The sequence below is a fragment of the Diadema antillarum genome, unplaced genomic scaffold (assembly GCF_040938485.1).
Source record: "Diadema antillarum isolate AM-2024a unplaced genomic scaffold, OU_Dant_1.0 seq00000773_RagTag, whole genome shotgun sequence".
NCBI lineage: Eukaryota > Metazoa > Echinodermata > Echinoidea > Diadematoida > Diadematidae > Diadema > Diadema antillarum.
The window spans coordinates 639011-660975 of NW_027271662.1; the positions used below are offsets into that span (position 1 = coordinate 639011).

Sequence of the window (21965 nt, forward strand, 5' to 3'; positions counted from 1 at the left end):
TCCATCAGGGCCAAGGGACAAGGCTGGGATATCCTACCAAAAATTAACCCTTGAGGACAGACTTATATTGCTATAACATGCATTTCCCCATAGACACCTGACCGAGTATTCTTAGGACTCATCTTCAGTGGGTTATGCAATGAATATTAAAGGGTGTGTACAGTTCTGGTCGAGGTGTAGATTTAGCTTTTAACATTTTGCGAGATAGTCAGAAACCACTCTATGAGATGTCAAAGAGCATGCAGTTCTAAGGGGTATCAGAAGTTTATTTGATGAAAATCGCTTTTGAAATGGCTGAGATATCCAAAAACAAGGTGAAACAAAGAGATCCTAATAAAGTTATGGCATGTCGCCTTTTATTATTGGCACTCTTTTTGGATATCTCAGCCATTTGAAAACAAATTTTCATCAAATGAATGTTGAATCCTTCTTAAAATTACATGCTCTTTCATATTTCATAAGATGCTTTTCATTATCTCACTTAGGAATGTTCAAAACATGAATCCCTACCTCAACCAGTACTGTACAGTCCCTTTAAGATGAATGGATATCAAGTGCATGGCAGACTCTCCCATTAACCCATTGAGGATGGGCTGATTTTGTTACAACACACATTTCCCATAGATACCTGCCCAAGTATACACTGGACTCGTCCTCAATGGGGTTAACATTACTGTCTATTGACACTCCATAGACCTGAGTGAATCAGCAAACTGGTGGACAATTCATACTAGGGCAGTCTGCCAACTTTGTCACTTTTTTTTTTGTTTCATTCATTGAAAAGGCTTTTTGTTTTTGTAATTTTTGATGGGAACGAGTTGGGGTAGTCAGTGAAGAAATGCTATTTATCTAGTTTGTTTTGTGTGTGATGTAGATACATTTTTTTCCATTTTTTTTTTTGTGAGGGGTTGTGCTTCTTTACAGGGGAAGTGGGTGTTAATTGTCGTGACTATATTTTTAACAGCTAACAAACCACAAATTCATCCCGAATCTTCACTTGCCTAAAGTTAACCAAAATAGCTACCACACAGTCTACCTTTGATCTCTCGCTCAAGGTGTTTATGCACTGCTGATAATGCTATACTCAATTACTATAAAATAATTTGATTAGTCCTTGAGTGCACCTTGTTTCCCATTGTCAGTACATATCTACTGATGTGGGCTCTGAACTGTCTTCCACAATCCAAACAAATGACCCGGGCCCTGTTTCATAAAGCTGTTCGTAAAGTTACGAACAGCTTACGAGCAACTGGTGATCAGTTCTGATGTTGCTATACACTATTGTACTTATCTCAGAATTTCCATAACTCAGCACAAGAACTGATCACCAGTCGCTCGTAAGTTGTTCGTAACTTTACGAGCAGCTTTATGAAACACCCTCCTGAAAAACCAATATTAATGACCATTAGCATATCGTCAAGTGAGGTATTGGTGCCATATATCTCAGTTGCCGTGATATAGGACTGTGCTATTGTTATACCCTGAAGTGGGTTTGTCTAACCCTCCAGAAAGCCCAATTTTGTTTTGTTTTATTTGTTACAGTCCACCTTGTTAGGGTGTACATTTGTTGTTGTTGTTGTTGCTGCTGCTGCTGTTGTTGTTGTTGTTGTTGTTGATGTTGTTGTTGTTGTTGTCATCGTTGTCGTTATCGTTGTCGTTGTTGTTGTGGGGGGGGGGTAAGTTGAATGGATTTACCAAATGTTGATAACCATAAATAGATAGCTTGGCAAAATCACAATTAGGTAGCACGGCACATAGCGGGTTAAGTGAGAAAGAAAGAGAGTGATTATAATGGGGACATGGGAAGGAAAAGATTTCTGCTGGCCTTGCAGGCAAATCACCCTCCCACACTGCCATAATATGAGGGACATCAGCCCCGATTTTAGTCATACTCAGAGACGTAGGCCTATAATTGATTTGCGACTATCACTTGGGATTAGTGAGCCTCTTTGCCCTTTCTTCTGCAACAACGCATTTTTGTTTCTTTTTTACTGCTTATCATACTTGTTGAGTGAGTAAGTGTAGATTTACCCTTCCACTGCAGAGAAAATTGGTGCATTTCTGGATAACCAACTACAAGAATTGCCAGAATTACAATCGCACATATATATCATCACCGGGGTGACAAGACCTTGTATCTCAAATTTTGGTGAAAATGACTTTTTTGATGAATGGTCAGATAAGTAGTCAAGTGATGTCCTATCCAAATCCTAGCTGTCTTACCCAAAAATGTGAGAACAAAAAGGAAAAGTAATTCCATTTGATAAAGTGCTTTGGCAGCCATGTATTTTTGCTCTCCTGAACATTTGACATTTTGTAGATAAGAGGTCTTGTCGCCCCAGCGATAATATGCATTTGTTACCTCATGATCAGTTTGTTGGTTGGTACCCCTGTCCTATGGAGAGACTGGTAACGATGGCACCATCCCTCTTGTGGCCAGATAATGAAATTGATCATGAGTCAAGAAATTTAGCTTGACCACTCCATCAACAGCTAGAATTTCAAGTTCCATTCAATGTAATATTCAAATTTGGTTGGGCTTGTTTTGCGTTTGGTAGTAAGTGTAAATTTAAGTGTACATCAATTTACTCTTCACAAAATGAAATGGACTCATTTATTTGCAGTAGTAGGTGTTGACTTATCTATGTTTTTTTGTGCTCTTTTCACTCCTATATACATTTGTCCCCAGCACACACCCTTATCATACACTAGAAGAATCATTATCTCCGCTGTATTTGCTCCTGTTAATATAATTTACTATTCACAGAACCAATGGTACCCATTAATTTGCAGTAATGCTTAGGGTTTTCAGTTATCTCTGTATGTTATTCACCTTTCGTTCTTACATATTTATCCCCAGCATACATCCTAATCATACATTACAAGAATCATTATTGCCACTGCCCTTTAAACTCCTGGTCATATGATACACAGAGATGGGTGTACATATGAGGTAGCTATTTTCAATGCAAACACAGTTCAATTTTCCAGAAACTTCTATTTTCTTTTGTTCTCATTATTTTCCAGGAGGGGCTCAGATTTTTTATTTACTTCAAAGACCACCATGAATATGAGCTGGAAGCCGACACACTAGAAGAGAAAGAAAAGGTAAGTGGTTGATATTTCTCCTCACTATTTTTTTTTTCATTTGTTGAGGAGATTGTTTACTGTAATCTGGAAGTTATTCCTTTGACAGTGAAGATGTATAATGATTTGAATTTTAGACCCTTGCTTTTGCATTTTCATTTATTGCATGTTGCAGTAATTTAGAGATGAGATGAAGCAGAACCCAACGTGCATTTGAAAATGGATTGACCAATGTAAATTTTTCCTCTCGAAGTCAGAGCACAATCAGCAATAGCTATTGTAATATAAGTTAACCATGAGATAGATTTGAATTGAGTTCTATGTTTTACACTGAATACACACAGGGAATGCACTTTCATGTTTGGGGTGATTATAATAAAAGAAAAGCATTGTTAACATATTTGCTAACAAAATAACTTTGTCATGTTAATGGGTACGAGGTAAAAGGCTTTTTAATAAAGTTGTTAAATTTATCACATTCAAGGGGATAGCTTCTCACAATTAACTATTTGATGGTCATAACTATTTGTAAAACAGCATGTTTTTTTTTATATTCCAGCCTTGAATTTCTAAGGTATGAAAAGGTTGCATTCACAAATATGCAAAAAGTAAAATGTTCCAAATATATCATTAGTGAGCAATGCCTGCACAATTGATTTCAAGTTCAGCCGTAGGAGGGGGTTAGGGGGCTGAAATTAGCCTCGTCACAGTGATAGAACAACTAGGAGATCCAGATACTTAGCTGTCATCATGGCAGCTTAGCACGCACTTCTTATTGGCCGACGCTGTACTAACATGACCTAGGTGTAATCCTCAGTAAGAAATTCAGTCAATCCTTTTCATCATTGGAACTCTCCCAGCCCCCTCCCCCCCATCCCTTCTCCCTTTCTTTTTCTAATCATCCATTCCCTCTTTCTGTATCTCTTTCTGCCTTTAATTTGGTCTGTGATGATGGAGGGTATTCCACGAAGCTATACAGTGGGGGAAAGGCAGGCAATTAGTTGAGAACTCAAGAGAGGCCTTTTTTTTTTGACTGCACAGTGGTTTGTTTGCATGGTGTCTACATTGGCGTGATTTTGTCTACGCCCCTTCCCGATCTACAGACCTACTTTCCTGCATGCGCGATGGGGGGAGGGAGGGGTTACCGAGACGACAGATTTGTGCACCTCATTCACACTTGAACTTCCGGGAGATGCGTAAATTTCGGTCTAGGCCTTCACTTCCTCACAGAAGGTCTGAGCGAAGAGCTAAACCAAGATGTCTCACAGACAATCCTGTACATACCATCTGCATCACTGATCCAAGGCGCCATGTTTCACGTGTCTTTGGATGTAGCCATGAATGAGAAGTTCCTGTGCTTACAGCACCACTGCATCCTGTGTCATTCGTGTTCTGGAGTGGAGTTTCTGCCGGATTGTTTAAGGGAACGTAACGTTACTACCTGCCAGAACCGTGCAGATATTCTTTTGAGTACTTTTGCTGATCAAACAGCAACCATCACAGATGCTATGACTCTCAGATCCTGCATCTTTATTTTACTGGAATCATGCTTCTATTGCTCATTTCACATGAGAAAGGAGGAGGTTTTTAACAGTTTTCTGGTTTCATAATGGGGTCATGCTCCTTTTTTTCTTTACTAAGGGAAAAGTTTGCAGGAAGTTATCATCCCCACCAGCCCTGACATTATCATCAAGTTTCCACGGCAACTGAGACATTCAGCTGAGAAGGTGCCACTTGAGCCTTGGGACCCAGGGGAGTGTTATGATCCTAGCCTCTGCCAATAAACTTCGACATTTAACCAGAGGGGTGTGGATGTCCCCCAACCAGGGGGGCCAACAGGCACCAAGCCATCGGTAGTCCCCTCTCTTTTAGCACTTTGGTCCACCTGTAATCCTGAAGTCAGCTCACCCTGAACGATGGGGATCATCTCAATCATGGCTTGTTTTTCCAGTGTGTGTACCAAGCTTCGTATGTCTTCATTCTTGAGCAGAAATGTGAAATTCCTTCATTGCACTCATGCATGACTTCAAATTATTGTGTATTGCTTTCCATATTTTTGACATCTGTTTGCGCGATTGCAAAATTCTGGACCATGACATTTATATGGAAACAACCTGTAGCAAGCAGAAAGGACACCAGTAAACCGTAATGGAGAATTAGCCTTTAGAAAGCAGCATCAGTTGCATTCTATGGGGTTCATCACTCAGATATCTCAGGCTAGTACTGTGTTCAAATGGTACATGGTCTTTAGGATGAAGTGAGGTCACTAAAAATGTCTTCCAACTATTTCATCAACAAACTGCTGCAGATCTGCAGGTTGCTGCACCTCATCGTCGAGCAGAACAAGTCGGCGGCGACAGGGCGTGTCCTGACTCAGGCCGACTTCAGGGGGACGCTGTCCCAGTGCCAGGCAGTCATCAGGGAGGGTTTTCTGGAGAAGAAGAACCACAATCTCTACACAACGTGGACACGGTTAGTACCTGTGTGTCACTTCATTTTGTCAGATACATTGCCTGTATATTTAGATATGCACTATGCCAGTCATTGACACATTCATATTGTATGATACATTTTCTGTATAGCTTAAGAATATTAATATATGCCAATAATTGACATACAGTATGTTTGAAACATTACACAGTACATGTCACAGTGTTAATTAATGCATGTTTGGAGCTTTCATTATTGTGTCATGTTCTGTAAAACCAAGGAATCTTGATTTTAAAAATGCCCACGAGTTTCTTGTTTTACACATGAGAACTGTAGAGTAAGGTAAGTAAGTGTAAGAGGAAGATAATTCAAACACAGTGAGATTTTAATGAAGGAATATAACCTATAAAGTTGTATGGGAATTATAAGACATAATCTTTGATTGATGTCAAGAAATATCCTCACCCCCCCCCCCCCCCCCCCCCCCGCATATACCTGTTTGCTTTTTTGTGAGGTTTGTATAACTGTTTGATTGTATTGCTATCTCTATGGGAATAATACAATGTTAATCTATTTTCACATTTCTTTCAGAATTCAAAACTGTTAATAGATTTGGCATATGGCCGACTATGTATCATGCATTCCTGGTATATTAAATACCAAGGACCATAAATCTGGCAAAAAGCCTCACTGTAGAAATAGCACAAATGACTCATCGCACCCCAGAAGTGCCATAATCGTACAAATGTGTTAATTGATAAAAAAGAGAGAGAGAGAAGAAGAAAAAGTGGCTTGCTCTTGCTCCTGCTCAAATTCCATCGTGTGCTCCGCGTCCCATCACAGCCACATAATTTGTGCCTCTTTGGGTAATCCTCCGTTGAAGCTGGCCATCTAATCCACCTAAATTAGTCATTGCAGAAGATAGCAAATATACTGCTGATTTGTTGCAACTCTTAGTTTAAATCTTTAAAAAAAAATGGGCCAACAAGAACATGAAATATCTTCTGAGCAACACATAGAGGAGCTGCTTCATGGGGCCAGCAACATATAGAGTAATTGCAGAAAGTCACTGACATGTATTTAAAGTGTTACACCCAACCACCCCAAATGTAATGATTTCAGAACATTCTCATCTTGTTTATCTACCCTCTTTCGAATAGATAGTGTGTATCATTGTAACATATTTTGAACCAGCCAATTTATCATTTTTAACCCCTTCTTGATGTAAGGAAATGCCTGTCAAAGTGTATCTGTCATAGTGTTCCATGCTGACTCTCAACAGTACAGTTATTTTGAAATCTCCCTGTTGGATGTCACCTCTAGTTGCATCAGTTGATGTGTGATATTACAAAATGTGTTCATACCTTTGTATTTATATCAGATATATTTGTCAACTATGAAAACTAACCTTGTTCAAAATTACACTTGTGCATGAATAATGCAAAAGAGTTATTGATTCAAGATTCTTTGAATTGCCAATTCAGATAGTGATTACAAGTAATGGCAACATTAATGATGTTAACAAACTTTTTATTATCATTATTTTCATTACATGAAGTTACTAATGATATCCGTCTTATAAGCATTGAACAGGTAGCAGATTTCTTAGTGTATTTACTTGTGTGCTTTCAGTTTAATCATCCTTTGCCATTATTTCTGATGACTGATACTGATAATAACTGATATTTGAACGGCTAAACTTTGCTCTTCACACTTTGATAATTATGATTGACATTGTGTTCTTCACTTTGTCACTGAGACAATGTATGTTGTTGTGTTTGTGTGTGTGTGTGTGTGTGTGTGTGTGTGTGTGTTCTCTGCATGTATTTAAACCAAGAATCATCTCACAAATCTCAATGAAATGTCACTCCAAGTTTGAATATGAAATAATCAGATGGGGTGATGATGTCTACACCTTATTAAGTTTCTTTTTACCTGCACACACATCTTCATAAAATTTCCTTTTTGGAAATAGATCAAAACAATTGGTCATTTCCTTTAAATCATCTGATGGCATAATTATGAGAGCTCAGTAATGATCACCCATGGGTAGGAGGGGGTAGAAGTTATTATGTTTTTGACCAAGAATATAATTACCACTGATAGTTGTTTGAATATGAAGAGTCTCGTGGCAAAATGGGCTGGGCACCAATTGTAAACATTTTAAAACTCCAATTTTAAACAGCAAGCCCATCATCATCAGATAGACCAAGTTCCAGTGATATCTCATTTGTAATATAACATGGAGTATTCTTGAAGTTATGATTAAAAATATCCAGTATTTTTTAATTACTTTCTTTGATTTTAGCAGCTTTAATTGCAAACATCTCAACTAAATGAGAATGGAGTGAGCTCATTTTGCAATAAAACTCTTTGCAGATGTTTGTATATAAATATGTTTATGAAACAAATCCATTGAAATTTGTCTTTTTTTTCTTTACATGATGTCCAATTTGAATGAAAATTGTAGCTTTTTCTCTGCCTTCAGTTGTATCACAGTAATTTGTACCTGGGATATGTTTCACTTTCATTAAACTTGCTTTCTGTTTGTGTAAAGGCATTCTGAGAAAGCCATCAATTTTTGTCAGAAATCATTATAATCTTCACCAACCTATCCAAACTCAGGCTCTGAAGGTGGATGAGAATAGAATTTCTGGCAACTGTGCTGGTACAAATGACCGCACACGGAAGCCTATCATGCCAATTTCAAAGCTTTTGTCATTACTCTGCAGATTGCTATCACTCCTAAGCTTTGAGGGAAAAAAAATCATTTTTAGGAAAAAAAAAAAGCAGGGAGGAAAAAAATTCTTGGGGCCACCCATTATCTGATTGCCAGATTATGAAAGGGGAAAAAATAACCCTCACCAGCCAAAAGTGCCCCCTTTCTTCTATTTCCTTTTAAATGTGCCATGGATGATATTTCAGTTTTAGAGTGTCCAGCAGTTATTGTCCATTTGCTATAGCAGCTGCATCTGAGAGTCAATCAGCCCTAGTTTCCTGCAACACCTAGCAAGTTGATCTGAAGAAAAAATCTTTGCAAATCTTGGTATTTGATCTGAGTCACTCCAGTTTGCTGTCCCTTAGCGAGGCAAAAAATGTGGGATTTCTGATTTTGAAGAAAGATTTCTAAAATTTAAAATCGAGGGATATGCAAATGCTGATGAATTCTTGTCATCTGGTATTACTCAAAAGTCTCATTCAATTCTTCTACCAATAGAAGTTTACTTGTTCTGCACTCTAGGCATTTGAATACTCCCACGTACCATTGTGATGTGTATTTTTTTTTCACATTACCTTAATATCACTATCTTTTTTTTAATGAATTGCAACTGATGCAATATCCATCATGACCTTTGCACAGTTTAGACCTGTACTTTGAAATATGCCTGTAAATGTATGTTGCTGCTTGCTGAATGCATACTCTGCATGGGCACATTGTTTCACAGGATTTAGAAAAGCTAATGCAAAAAAACGTCTTTTTTGTCAGTGAATTTCAAAAAGCAAATTTATGAATTATGCTCCGTTGATAAAGACACATCTGTTCTTTGCTAATGTCTTATACCATACAAAAAGTGATAATGAGATCCATTGAATTGTATTTGAGGAACAATTTACACAATGAAAGAGCATTTAAAATTCATCATAATGCTATTTCTTTTATTAAATTTGCCTTCAGATATTTGTCAGCTGTCTATAGACTGTAATGCAGTCCCACACAGTTGTGAAAATTAAGAAAAGGAATTGAAAATGTTCAGTTGTCATACTAGTCATAATATGCCTGTAAACACAGGTTGTTGGTTTTTTTCCTTTTCCAGTTGGCTTCAAAAGTTTGTTATTGTCTGTAATTCGTCAACAAAGACAGATCTTTACAGAGAATAATGTCATTTTGCCTAAAGTTTCCTACAAACAAACAACACAGGCAATGATATTTCCCAAATGAAAATAATTATTCCCATTTAATTGCCAATGCTGTGTATGATTGAGACTGACAGGTGCCATATTTGATATGAGTTTTGCATGTTAGATGATAGTACACAAGCAGTTACTTATGTATTTGAGCAAAAGGTCATATTCAGTGTCGAAATAATTTGTCACAAACAAACTGTGACAAGTAAAACAATGAAGTATGCAATGCCAGAAAAAGAAAAACAGATTTGAATTGAAATTGATAATAAAGTCATGCAGTCTTTGAAGCATCAAGAATCCAGTGACTTTTGAACTTGTCCAAGCTCTGACATTTCTACTCATGGACCATACATAAGAATATTAATACTTTTATAGAGTTCTGAAGATAGAGTTATTATTCTTATTTCATTTATAATTACCTAAAATTTGCATTGATCGTCCATTCACTTTTCAAAAGTCAGGGCATGGTATAACTTTGTAAGCCAGATAAATACAGAACCACACCTGACTTATACAATACTTTACAAAGGGTAATTAGGCATCAGAGTCTATACTTTTTTTCACCTCCCGTGAACCAATCATCCATGTGCTCTTAGTAAATTGGGTTTGACCTCATACTCCAATTATGGGCAGTAATTGGGCCAGGCTAAATTTTCCAGTGGAAATACGCATGAAATCCCAATCAGCAGTTTGTGTGTCTGTGATGAAAGGGGGTGATTATGCGACTTGACCCGCAATGAAAACAAATGACCAGGAAAGTGGTCAAAGTATAATCTGGGAAACTCTCCCACCTTTCAGAAAGGTAATAATATCCTCTGAACTGACTCATATTGATATTACACTGCAATCAATTGCATATCCAAAATAGAAATGTGACTCAAATTGCTGTATAAAAAAAAAAAAAAAAAAATGAGTCGATCGTGACAAAGAATATACCTACATTACCCTCTTATGCAATCAGAAAACATAGAGTGGTGAGAAAAATAACATTTTGAAATATGGTAGCTGTATCGCAAAAATAGAGAAATCAAAGTTGCCAATAAGAGTACAGCTACTTGAAACACTCACCACTTGCACAACTGAATAGCAGGCACCTCAGGTCAGTGCTTTGCTACCACTGAAGTGTTTTGTTTTGTTTTGTTTTGTTTTGTTTTGTTTTGTTTTGATTTGTTTTGTTTTGTTGTTCTTTTCTAGGGGTGGGGATTAAGTCTTGAGGCAGAATTGATTTGCATTTTATTTAAGTCAGAAGCCCTCCAGGGCTACGTGTCAATCATTCAAGATCATAGAATTCTACAGCACCAAAGTAAATCTGGTATAGGCTAAATTCATTGCAACATTGATTGATGGTTAAAGAGTATAGTACAAGATTACACATTATTCATTTCTTGACACTTTGAATAGAATTGGAAAATGCATCAAGCAATTATGATAAAAAGCAGAAGAAAGAAACAACAAAAGAAGGAATGGAAGACAGAAAGAAATAAAGAATGAACAAAAAGTTTTACTAGTTTCATTTCCGAAGCAATATGCACTTTTTCAGTTTTTTGCGTTAGTTAAAGAAAACTGTGTTTTTTACATGCCATTTAATGTATACACTTTCCATCTCCCCTGTATGGACAATTGCTTTCTGAAGTGTGTGATTGTACATCATCTCCCAAGACATAATCAATTTCTGTTTCTGGTTTTTTTTTTTTTTTCACTGTGCTCATTGCCTTGCTCTGTGCATGGAGTTGTGGCTGATTTGATTAGTGTAGCTCTGTCTGGTTGCACAACTCTGGCTCGGTTCATCTTCTATTTCCAGTGCCAGCAAATCCCCTCCAGACCGCAGGCATTTCCAGTCCATGTTTATTAGCAGCAGTTATAGGCAAGCAAGAGAATATAAGGTGCTTGCAGACTGTTGCTGTCGTTTGTTCACTGTTTCATGATTGAATGACTACCACTGTATTGTTGTCAAACTGTAGATATCTATTCATGTGTAGCTCTTGACTGTCCTTTTCTTGATGCTCTGGTGACCTGAGTCTTTCAAGCTGCACCATCTCCCCCCCCCCCCCCCCCACCCCCCCCCCCCCCAAAAAAAGAATAAGAATAAATTAAGTATAAAATAAGTAAATAAAGAAATAGAGAAAACAGACAGGGGGGGGGATATATAATACATATATCCTTGAAATATTCTTCAATTAAGGATTGATAAGGTTGTGAAGTGATGAGTTGTAGATTAATACTAAAAACAGAAAAATTATTTTTCTTCAGTGATTGAATATGTTGTATCAAATCTCAGAACCTTTGCTTGCAAGACAGTGCCAAATACTTTGCACATAGATGGATTTTCCACATAATGAAATACTGTAGCTGACGTGAAGACATATCTCTGTTTTTAATTTACACCCACACATATGGTATTGCTGCATCCAAGGGCTTAAACGCAAGTGAGATGGGTGGTTCCAAGTGAACAACGAGCACTCTGCTGCCGATTGTGTCGCCTATAGGAAGTGGCCAATTGGCGCGGAACGGAAAACGGGTCTTAATAGTGCAGCGCTTGGCATTGTCAACTCCACCCCAAAAGAGAAAAGCTCCCTACCCAAAACTGGTCCAGTCCAGTAGCTAGTATCAGCTTTGTGATGATTGGCATGGAGAGATTATGTAGCTGCCTGGCTTTACTGCAGTATAGTGGTCATTGAAATGTTCTGATAGACACGTTGCCACTTTTGATGGGAGATAAAGGGTGTGCAGGTCACTCCTTGGTCCTGGATACATAAAATCTGAAGAAAGTCGACCCTGGGATTGTCACTTGAAAAATTTCAAATATAAACCACTGGAGAATTTGTCTTCCTTTGTTATGAGAGTCACGAGTCAAAGAGAATCTGTGTTTTGGCTGCTGTTACTCGAATTTGCAGCTCTGTCAAGTGTATTTGGAGAGCCATGACCAATGGAATTTGCAATGTCTGCAAGGCTGTACATTGGAGAAAGGTGCTGCTTCCGTCGGATATAAAAGGATATTAATGCTTCTGGTTGGATATCTGTGCCGACGCTATCCTGCTGATTGAAAGATATGATGGAGCCCCCAGCTCTGTCTCTCTTATCAGATTTGTGATGAGATGTGTGTGTGTGTGCTGGCAAAGTTTGTTCGTATACTTGTTTGATCTAAGACACTTTGCACTTCCTTTTAAGGCATTTGAAGTGAGCCAATGCCCAAGTATGTGTTGAAATTGTACCAGACAGTCTGGCTGTGCAGTATTGCTTTTGTGAAAATGTGGCCATCTTGTGATGGACATATATAGCCCTCTTGATCAATAAGCACAGGACTTGCAGGGAAGTCGCAGAATTGCAAATGTGACCTAGTTTGTCATCAAGATTATGCTTATTCTGGATCACAAGTATTGATAGAGTAGGGTCCTTGCTTTCACCTTTGATGTACTGAGGCTCTGTTTGAGGGATGTGCGTTGTCATCATCCCAAATGGCTTGCACCATGTGTGTTACTCGTGTGACAAAAGAAGGGATGGCGAAAGCACATGCGCCCAAAAGTGCCCGGTTCACATCACACCCCAGCGCCATCCTCTGGTCATGTCCAAGATGCTCCTACAGTGGGACGACAAGACATGGATGTGCATGGATATACGTCCTTCTTGCCCCGAGTCAAACCACTCTTCCTGGAATACACCGACACTCCCAGCATCCACATCATCACTCACCACCTCCTCAGAGCCATGCTGCTCGTGCACCAAGGAGGGCATCTTTGAAGGATGTACCCACCTCTGCATTCTTCTCCATGTGAACGGTCACTCTCAGAGTACATCCGGCTTGTCTGATTCTCAAAACCTGTCTCCTTTGACAAAATCCAAGACAGTGCCGGACATCCGTGCCCTCTACCTACTGCTGTCCCATTTACTGCAGGGCCAATTTGATGCCATTGAGCCAAGTGCTTTACATAGTCCATACGGTCAGGAAACTTTTGACCCTTTAGACCAGCCACCTTGTATTCCCAGTGGGGATCTGGTAAGGCAGGCAAGGAGCAGGACCCTTCAGCCCCAGAACAACGCAAAGTTCTCCAAGCGTGGGTCAACCCGGACGCCTCTTAGCCGCGGCAGGAACTCGACTCTCGAGAGGGCGCTTCGCAAGCACAGGTTCCTGGCATCAACATCCTCCTCGGTCCCACCACCAACCACCTCATCCTCATCATCTTCTCTCTCTCTTTGTCCCAATACCCATGGGGGCGACTCCTGCACCCCTTCCTGCAGGCGCTGGGTCAGAATACGACAGGGCGAGCTCTCCTACTACAAACCAGATGACGACAACCAACAGGCCCTGAACATCCTGCAGCTCTCCAGGGAGGTCAACTTGGTCAAGAAGGTCAACAACAACGGGTTCAGCATCTCAACCAGGAAGAAGGTCTACTTGTGAGTATAAATTTCCACTTTTGTAAGTTAATTATCTGGACTTATTTGATATTCATTACTTTTACTGCCGTATTGTTGGCAATTATTAGTCTTGGGCATTTGGAAGTTGTGGTTCATTCCCAAAGGTTGAATTATGCTTTGAAGGCGATTGACATCTTGGGAAGCAAGAGTTTGTGGCAAGATTTGCCTGTGACCTAGCAATACAGTGATTCACAAACTTGGTTTGTTTCATATGATTGTAGAATTCTGGCTGAAAATAAAAAAGATATATTATAATATGTTTGGTAGTCGGGAAGTGAGAGTTTGTGGCAAGATTGCCAGTGACCTGCAAAAGAGTGATTCACAAACTCAGCACAATTTTTTTTTTCCTAAGATTTAGAATTCTAGCTGAAAAATGATATGTTATCATAATATACCTTCTTTGGAAGCAAGAGTTTATAGCAAAACTGCCAGTGACCATGCCAAACAGTTTTGCACAAATTTTATTTATATCATATAATTTTAAAATTCAGGCTGAAAAAGACATGTTGTCATAATACCTACTTTGCAAGGCAAGAGATTGTGGCAAGAATGCAAGGATTTGTCAAAACAGTTATTCATAAACATGATTTGAATCATACGATTTTAGAATTCTAGCTGACAAATGATATGCCATCATAACATGCCATCATCATAGGCTGTTCATGCAGGATTTCAACCCATAATACAGGGACTTTACAAATGTGTTTCATCATCCTAATTGTCGTCCTAAGTTTACACGTAATGTCAAGTCAATCAACCATATGCTGTCATACAGCTAACTGTCACATTCGATCCAGAATACATAATTAGTGAATCATACACCCATCCTGTATGGAGAATCCAGTAGCTGTGTGACAACTTAAAGGTGAAATCATTCAGTTCATACGTCTCAATGTAAATGATGCTACTGGTGTATTCACTTGCTAATGTAATGATAATAAGGATAATGATATGACAGTACTTTGCACAGTTGAACTTAATTGTAAGCTTGCACTCTACATCGAAAACCCAGCAGTCCTAGTGAAGATTATATGAAGGTATAAAGAATAAAGGAAACTCAATAATAGGGAAGAGTACAGTTGGAAATATAGTGAATAGCAGCGAGCAGACCAAGATACAAGGATTCCTGTTACCAAATGTTGACTTTTTGAACTTGTGACAGGATTTTGTTTGACAGTGACTCGCTGTATGTTCTAAGCAAAGCAGCATCATGATTACGAACATTTCATGCATGTGTCATCAAAGTTACCATCCTAGCTTTGATCTGGAAAATCAGTAAGAGAAAATTACAGAGAGTGGTATTTGTTATGTTCAAGTTGTGGATATTACTTATGAGATGTATGGCATGATTTTTAACCGATAAATACTAAATTATTTTAAAAAAAGATGTATTGCATGTGTGTCATATTAAAAACTCATGACAAATTATGTAGAGTATCACCATTACTAGTGCATCAGCAGAAAAACAAAATGATATTTTGAAATATTTTTTGTCATGCATAGATGTATTCTGCCATCCTTTAAAAAAAAATCATATTTACATTGCATCAAATGCATCTGAGCTTGTTTACTTTCTAACGATGGTATTGTGTAGCTGTATCTACAGACTGAAACAGATCTTAATTGCATGATGGTGAAATCTCAGATTCCGGTTACCAAGAATTAAGATTTTGTGATCAGGGAAAATCCAGCCATCTGTTCGTCCATATCCACTGTTTTTGCATTCAAGTTCTTGGTTTGCCATGTTAATTTTTTTTTTTTGGTATCATATTTGTTGATCATATTGGTGGTCAATGGAAAATTAGGCTTTGCCTCCCATTTCAACATCAAATGCAGCTTAAATTCATCGTCTGTGATGGTTTATAGTTCAACATTTCAAGTAAATTCTGACCACTGACCACAATGTGAAGGACACAAAGAAATCTAGACTATCAATGGATGTAATAAATCCAAACTTGGCTATTGGGGGTGAAATTTTATCTATATGTCTCACTTCCTGATGTTGTGATGTATAAATAAACTCTCTCATTTTGTGATCCAAACTGCAGCACAGTAGGCCCTACCCAAATTTTATGCATGAACTTGTGACATTTGCACTACAAAAGCCACAAGTCTTAAAGGTTAATTTTCTAGTCGGAAAATAGCAATTTGGGTATGACTCAACTCAGCTGATTGGGGTTTTTAATGTTTTCTGACCGAGTTGCCCAGTTGCTATCCAGATTTGATGAAGTTTAGAAGCATAGAATTAAGTAAACTAGTGTTTGAACAGTTTGTGAAGAACCAGTTATTTCTGTCTCATAATGGCTTTCTCCATTTTCCACCTATGAGGAATATGAGAGTATGCATGAAAATCCTATGAAAACTTATAAAAAACACCTAAAAGTATCTTTGACACTTTCACTTTATCATGAAAAGGCCTACAAAGTTGTTAATAAGTGTACTAAGTGCTTGGTTCATTTAATTATCCCTTCATAGTGGTTGCTATGGAGTTTTAAATGTGTTGTTTTTATCACAAGCCGTAAAGAGAAACTCACTGCACTTTTACCAAAACTTGAAAGCCCTTTACACAAAAGTAGCATTCTTAAAGGTCATTTGTTTGTTTGTTTTTTCCAGTATTTATTTAGGTGAGTCAGGAACATCTAATCAAAGATGAATTAAATATGATTTTAAAGCTGACCTTAACTAGAATAAAAGAAGTTTTGTTTAGTTACTTTTTTTGTGGGTTTTGTGAGACAGGGTCATATATCATGTTATACCACAAATATTTTTACCATTGCTAGAGATTTCCTGATAGTGAATTTGAATGATCATGTTGTTAGAAGTTCAAATATGTATAAGAGTAAAGATTTTATATCCCTCTGGCAATTCTGTTGATGCTAAAAGAACATGAAACCATGAAAGAGTTAGTCTTGGTTCCAGGTTGTGGAGTTTTAACTCTGCCAAAATACTTGTCCTGTTAAAATAAATCATCTGTTTTGGTATGGGTAATCTAGTTTTGTACACCTATAGTCTCTTATTTCAAGTTTGACTATGTCTTGATAAATGTAGCAGACATTAAACCCCAGAAAAGGTAAATGAAGGTGGTCTGGATGACAATAGAAATTATCTCTTATCCATTCAAACATCAAGTAAGTTTTATAATTATTTTAAATGCTACTGTCCTGACTGTCAAGTCCAAGAATAAGTTGAAATCGACACTTGTATTTTTTTTTTCAAAGAAGCATGTTATCACGGTGACTTACATTGGCCTATTACATTCAATTACCCAATATCCTGCATGATTGATTGTATGTAAACCTCAAAGCTAATTTTCTGGAAATTGTATTTATATGTTTGTTAGCCTAGGTATCATTTTCGTGGCAGATTTTTATCCCAATGTGTTGTGACAAATTATGTATCATTGGATGGTATCCATGGAGTCTGACAGATCTAATGATATCAAAAACCTGTATGTATCAATTTTCAGCAACTGTATTGAGGTTTTCATGGTAAGGAAGCAGTGTTATAATTGGGGTTAGACTGTAGCCTTAAGTTAAGGCTAAGTCTAGCCTCATATACCACGAATTAATGTATTACCGAACAAGCGCATAAGTTGAGGAAGTGGCAATTCAACTGAATATCGGGCTACTTTGAAGTGTATGTAAGGAAAGTGTTTGATGGCAGTGTGTGTGTGTGTATGTGTGTGCATGTGTGTGTGCTGTGTGTGTGTTTGTGTTTGTGTCTGTGTCTTTGTCTGTGTCTGTGTTTGTGTTTGTGTTTGTGTTTGTGTTTGTGTTTGTGCCTGATTTTTCTGCAATGTCTGTGTATAAGATTTTTTTAATGTTATCATTGTGTGAAAGTTGCTAGTAATCAACATTGTCTACAAGGTGTATAAAACCAGCCAAAACTTTTTTCAACCTTCACATAATGACGTTTGTGATTTTTTTTTTCTGGATCGATATTCCACTCAGTAATATGTTTAATTCAATGTGAGGATTTTGGCCAGGTGATCTCTTATGATGAGGGACCCGTTGCATAAAAGTTTCAATTATGGTAACTTTGCCATCCAATGGTAACTTCCATGGAATTCTTGATTTTGATTGGCTGTTGAGTATTGTTGCCATGGTAGTTACCATTGGCTGGCAAAAAACCATAATTGTAACTTTTATGCAAAGGGCCCTTGTAGAACCATGCCAACTGTAATGTTTTCCCTAAAAGTATTACTTTTGTTAGATAAACAAGATAGAATGTTACAACATGAGTAGCATTGAATGGAGTTTGAACTGTTCTTTTGTATTTATTTATTTTTTCAATCATGTGAAAATAAGACAAAACTGTAATGATGCTGTATTTTGAAGTGGTTTTACCTGCTGAATGACATTTACTCATGTGTGTGTTTGTTTTCTTTTTACAGCATTGCAAGTAACATTACTGTATCATCCATGTTAATATGAAAGAGATGAACCATGAATTCTTGCTCCAAGCAAACAAAAACTGTTGAACAGTAGCAGTGAATGTAGTAAAACTGCAGTTCTGCCCAAATTTTATATGTAGCCTTCTGTAAAAGTGAAAACGTTTGCTATGTAGAAATTTTTGCACATTTCATATGACATGAAATTAGCGCAAGAATGTAAACACAGACATCTTTTTTTTTGTGGTACGTAATACTTCTTCATATTTTGGCTTCATGGAATTGAGAAAAAAAAAAGTGAAATTCATCTTTCCAGGGGAGCAGGAAAATTTCCACTTTTACGGTAATGTTCAGAGAGACGTTATGTCAATATGAGAATCATCTTCAGGCAATGAATTGGAGGGGTTCTCATAAGAGAGACTATGCTAATGTCAAAGGGGGAAACAGTGTGTCATGCACAGTGTCCTGATATCAGTTTTGGATCTTAACTCGTAGCGAGGCCCGCACAGGTCTCCTCTTGAACTTGATTTTACAACAAAAAAAAATGAAGTTTAAAAAAAAAGAGTAAAGCTGAGTCTGCAGCATTTGTATGTAGGATCAGGATGTTGAGATGGAGTGAGCCTTTAGTAATCAAGGTCTCAACCGAAAGAAGTTCGGTTTCTTTTTCGATGTGAGTCAGATATACAAGACTTCGTTGGAGTCATTGTTTTCCTGGCAGTCTTGCATCAACCTTGTACATGCTGTGGGTTAATGCAGGAGCATTCTATTTTTGGTGACTGTCGGGGAAAAGATTACAAGCAATGTGCTTATTGAAAAAAAAGCAATAAAGAGAGGAAGGAAGCAAGAGGAATTATGCACCTTATGTCCCAGTGGTTCATTGCAAGATTATTAAGGAAGTCTTAACCCTGTGCATACTGCAGGACCTTAATTCATAACACCACTGAATGTTAACCTCAGTCATATCAGCTCTGATGAATTATGAAGTGCAGAGACTGAGACATTTTCTTGTAGCTGGTGCACATTTTTTTTTTTTAACAGAAGGTAGACAAAAAAAAGAGAAGATTTTAGCCAGAGGAGACTAATTTACCGAATGAAAGTTGTTATAGCCCTGCTGTTGTAAACAATCGAAAAATATTGTATGATCAGGCATAGGAAAGGGAAGGTGGAGTAACTTCAGGGCCCCATTTCATATAAGACGTTTAGATAGCAACTCGTGCTGGAATGGCAGAGTCTCATGGCAACAACCAATCAGGAAGCTGGATTCTTGTTATTACCATGACAATAGCCATTCCTGCCAGAGTTGCTATCATATCAACTTTTTATGAAATAGGGCCTTGCAGGTCTTTGCAGGTCTTGCAGGGCAATCCACTGATGACTACACTCAGAAACTATAAGTAGACTTCGATGAATTCCTTATTCGTTTTCTAATGTCCGCAGCTAATCTGCATCAACACATTTTGATAGTGTCAAGGGGTAACTTTGTGGTTAAGAGAGGCAAGTACAGATGGACCAGAACGTGCATTACATAATGCACACTTCTGTCTGCTTGCTGGAATTTCATTTAAGCAAAGCATTGGTTAATAAAGCGACGCTGCACTCTGGCACTGGTCAGACGGTCCCTGACCAGTAAAAAAATGGAAAAACTGGGTACCTACTGGTCTGACATGTAGGTTGGACCAGTGGAAAAAATGGGTTAGTGTGCAGCCCTGAATATAGAGATGTGTAGAAGGTAAACTTTCATGTTGTAGAGCATAGTATTCTGTATTCTTTTAGATCAATAAGAGAAAAAGGTGCAAATAAGTCCACATCTGTAAACAGATCACTCTTTGATTTATTCTATGTATTTTGGTCTATGTTTATCCTGTTTGTTTTACATGTAGTATTCTTGATCCAATGTAACAGTTGGTAAATTCACATTCTCCTCATTTGCAGCTTCCGGGTGATCGTGAGTGGAACAACGTCAGCAGCTGAATTGGAGAGGCATCGTGATGAGTGGTTCAAGGTAAGCGAATAGGAGACCATCTCATCGTGTCAGGTGGATTAATCAGCAATCTTGTCAATCAATTTAGTCTTGCTTTGTCTCTTACCTCATATAAGTTTTGATGTAAACATTGGTCTAACTGGCACTTGTATGTTAGGATATGTTCTGTATATGCCATATCTTTTGTGAGGTTTTTATTTTCACAAATTTCATAAGTCAGGTGCTATTTGCAAATTTAAGAACACCTCAAAGCATTGACTCTCATCCCAACCTGAATACAACGTGCAAACATACAGGTACTGGTACAAAGTACTCAGTACATGAACAAGGTGTGTGATGATATTGTATTCCAATATCAAGTGTCGAGTAACCAGTCATGAAATTGTTGTGAAGTCCCAATTTTTGAAAAATTAGACTACCTATTATGGCGTATACAGTATGAGGTAAAGTTCTGAGTTGTTTTTCCTACCTGTAAATATTAAAGGACAAGTTCACCTTCACAAACATAAGGATTGAGAGAATATAGCAATATTAGTAGCACGTACACATCATTGAAAGTTTGAGGAAAATCGCACAATCCGTTCAAAAGTTATGAATTTTTGAAGTTTTTGTGCAGTAACCGCTGGATGAGAAGACTACTGCAGTGTGTGAATAACTTAGATGTCACATGCGTACAACAATATAAGGAAAATATAAAGAGAATTTCACAAAATTTCATCTTTTGAAAAAAGTACACATTCCCCCGACTTGTTAGCGACAAATGTTAGGGGTAATATTATTCCCCCTGCCTTTAGAAAGAGGCAATTCAAGTGCTCTATTATCATGCGAAAAAAGTGAAAATATGTTGAATTTTCTTTACATTTTCTTTGTACTGTTGTACGCATATGACTCACAAGCTGTAGTAGTCTCCTCATCCAGCGGTTCCAACACAAAAATTTTAAAAATTCATAACTTTTGCATCGATTGCCCAATTTTCCTCAAACTTTCACTGATGTGTTCTACTAATATTGTTGTATTCTCTCAATCCTTATGTTTATGAAGGTGAACTTGTCCTTTAAACACTTGTATCACAGACTAAGAAAAGAAAAATGGTAGAACCAAATTCATAAATATACCTGCTGTTGAAATGTCTTTCAGTGAATAAAGGCAAGATATAAGCCGTAGTTTTGATCGGTGGAATATTCATTACATTAGTGAAAGATAAACCATGTATTTACTGTTTTGTCTTCAACGTGTTTGATGGTCATCAAAATAATACTTTAATAACTGATAGCTTATGTTGATACCTAGACAATTAAGACTACGGTGTTGAGAGGATTGCACTTCTTCGGTGTGTTTTGATCCATGACAATATGCATTCTTTTCTGAGAGTCATCACGTTAATCCATACATCTCTTTTCAGAGTTCTATTTCGTGATCTGTTCAGTCAAACTACTGTGCAGCTGTTGTATCCACAAAATAACTTCAGCTTCGTAACTGATATCAAACTTTATCACGTCATCTAGTAATGGATCTCATTACCCAAATCCAGGCAGGGAGTGAGTTGAGAGATTGGAAAAGAGCAAATAAGAGAATGGTAGGGATAGGAAGATCAGAGAAAACAGTATGGAAAAAGAGAGTATATGTTACACAGTCTTTCTGTGTTCATATACCTGCTGCTAATTCAGATATCAAGTGCTCTTTTCATATCTACAGCAGACTGTCAGCGGTTTCACATTTCCCTGTGTGTAAGATCAAAATTCACATGAATGTTGT

At 37.7% G+C, this 21965-nt stretch overlaps 1 protein-coding gene across 1 annotated transcript in view; it reads left to right on the forward strand.

Annotated features, from left to right (window-relative positions):
* Positions 1 to 21965, forward strand: part of LOC139738911 (uncharacterized) — a 194071-nt gene that overhangs the window by 105010 nt on the left and 67096 nt on the right. The window contains exons 7-10 of the mRNA XM_071649539.1: positions 3028 to 3108; positions 5396 to 5559; positions 13660 to 13818; positions 20162 to 20231. Of these exons, the coding sequence (XP_071505640.1) occupies positions 3028 to 3108; positions 5396 to 5559; positions 13660 to 13818; positions 20162 to 20231 (474 nt within the window). The remainder of the gene's footprint in view (positions 1 to 3027; positions 3109 to 5395; positions 5560 to 13659; positions 13819 to 20161; positions 20232 to 21965) is intronic.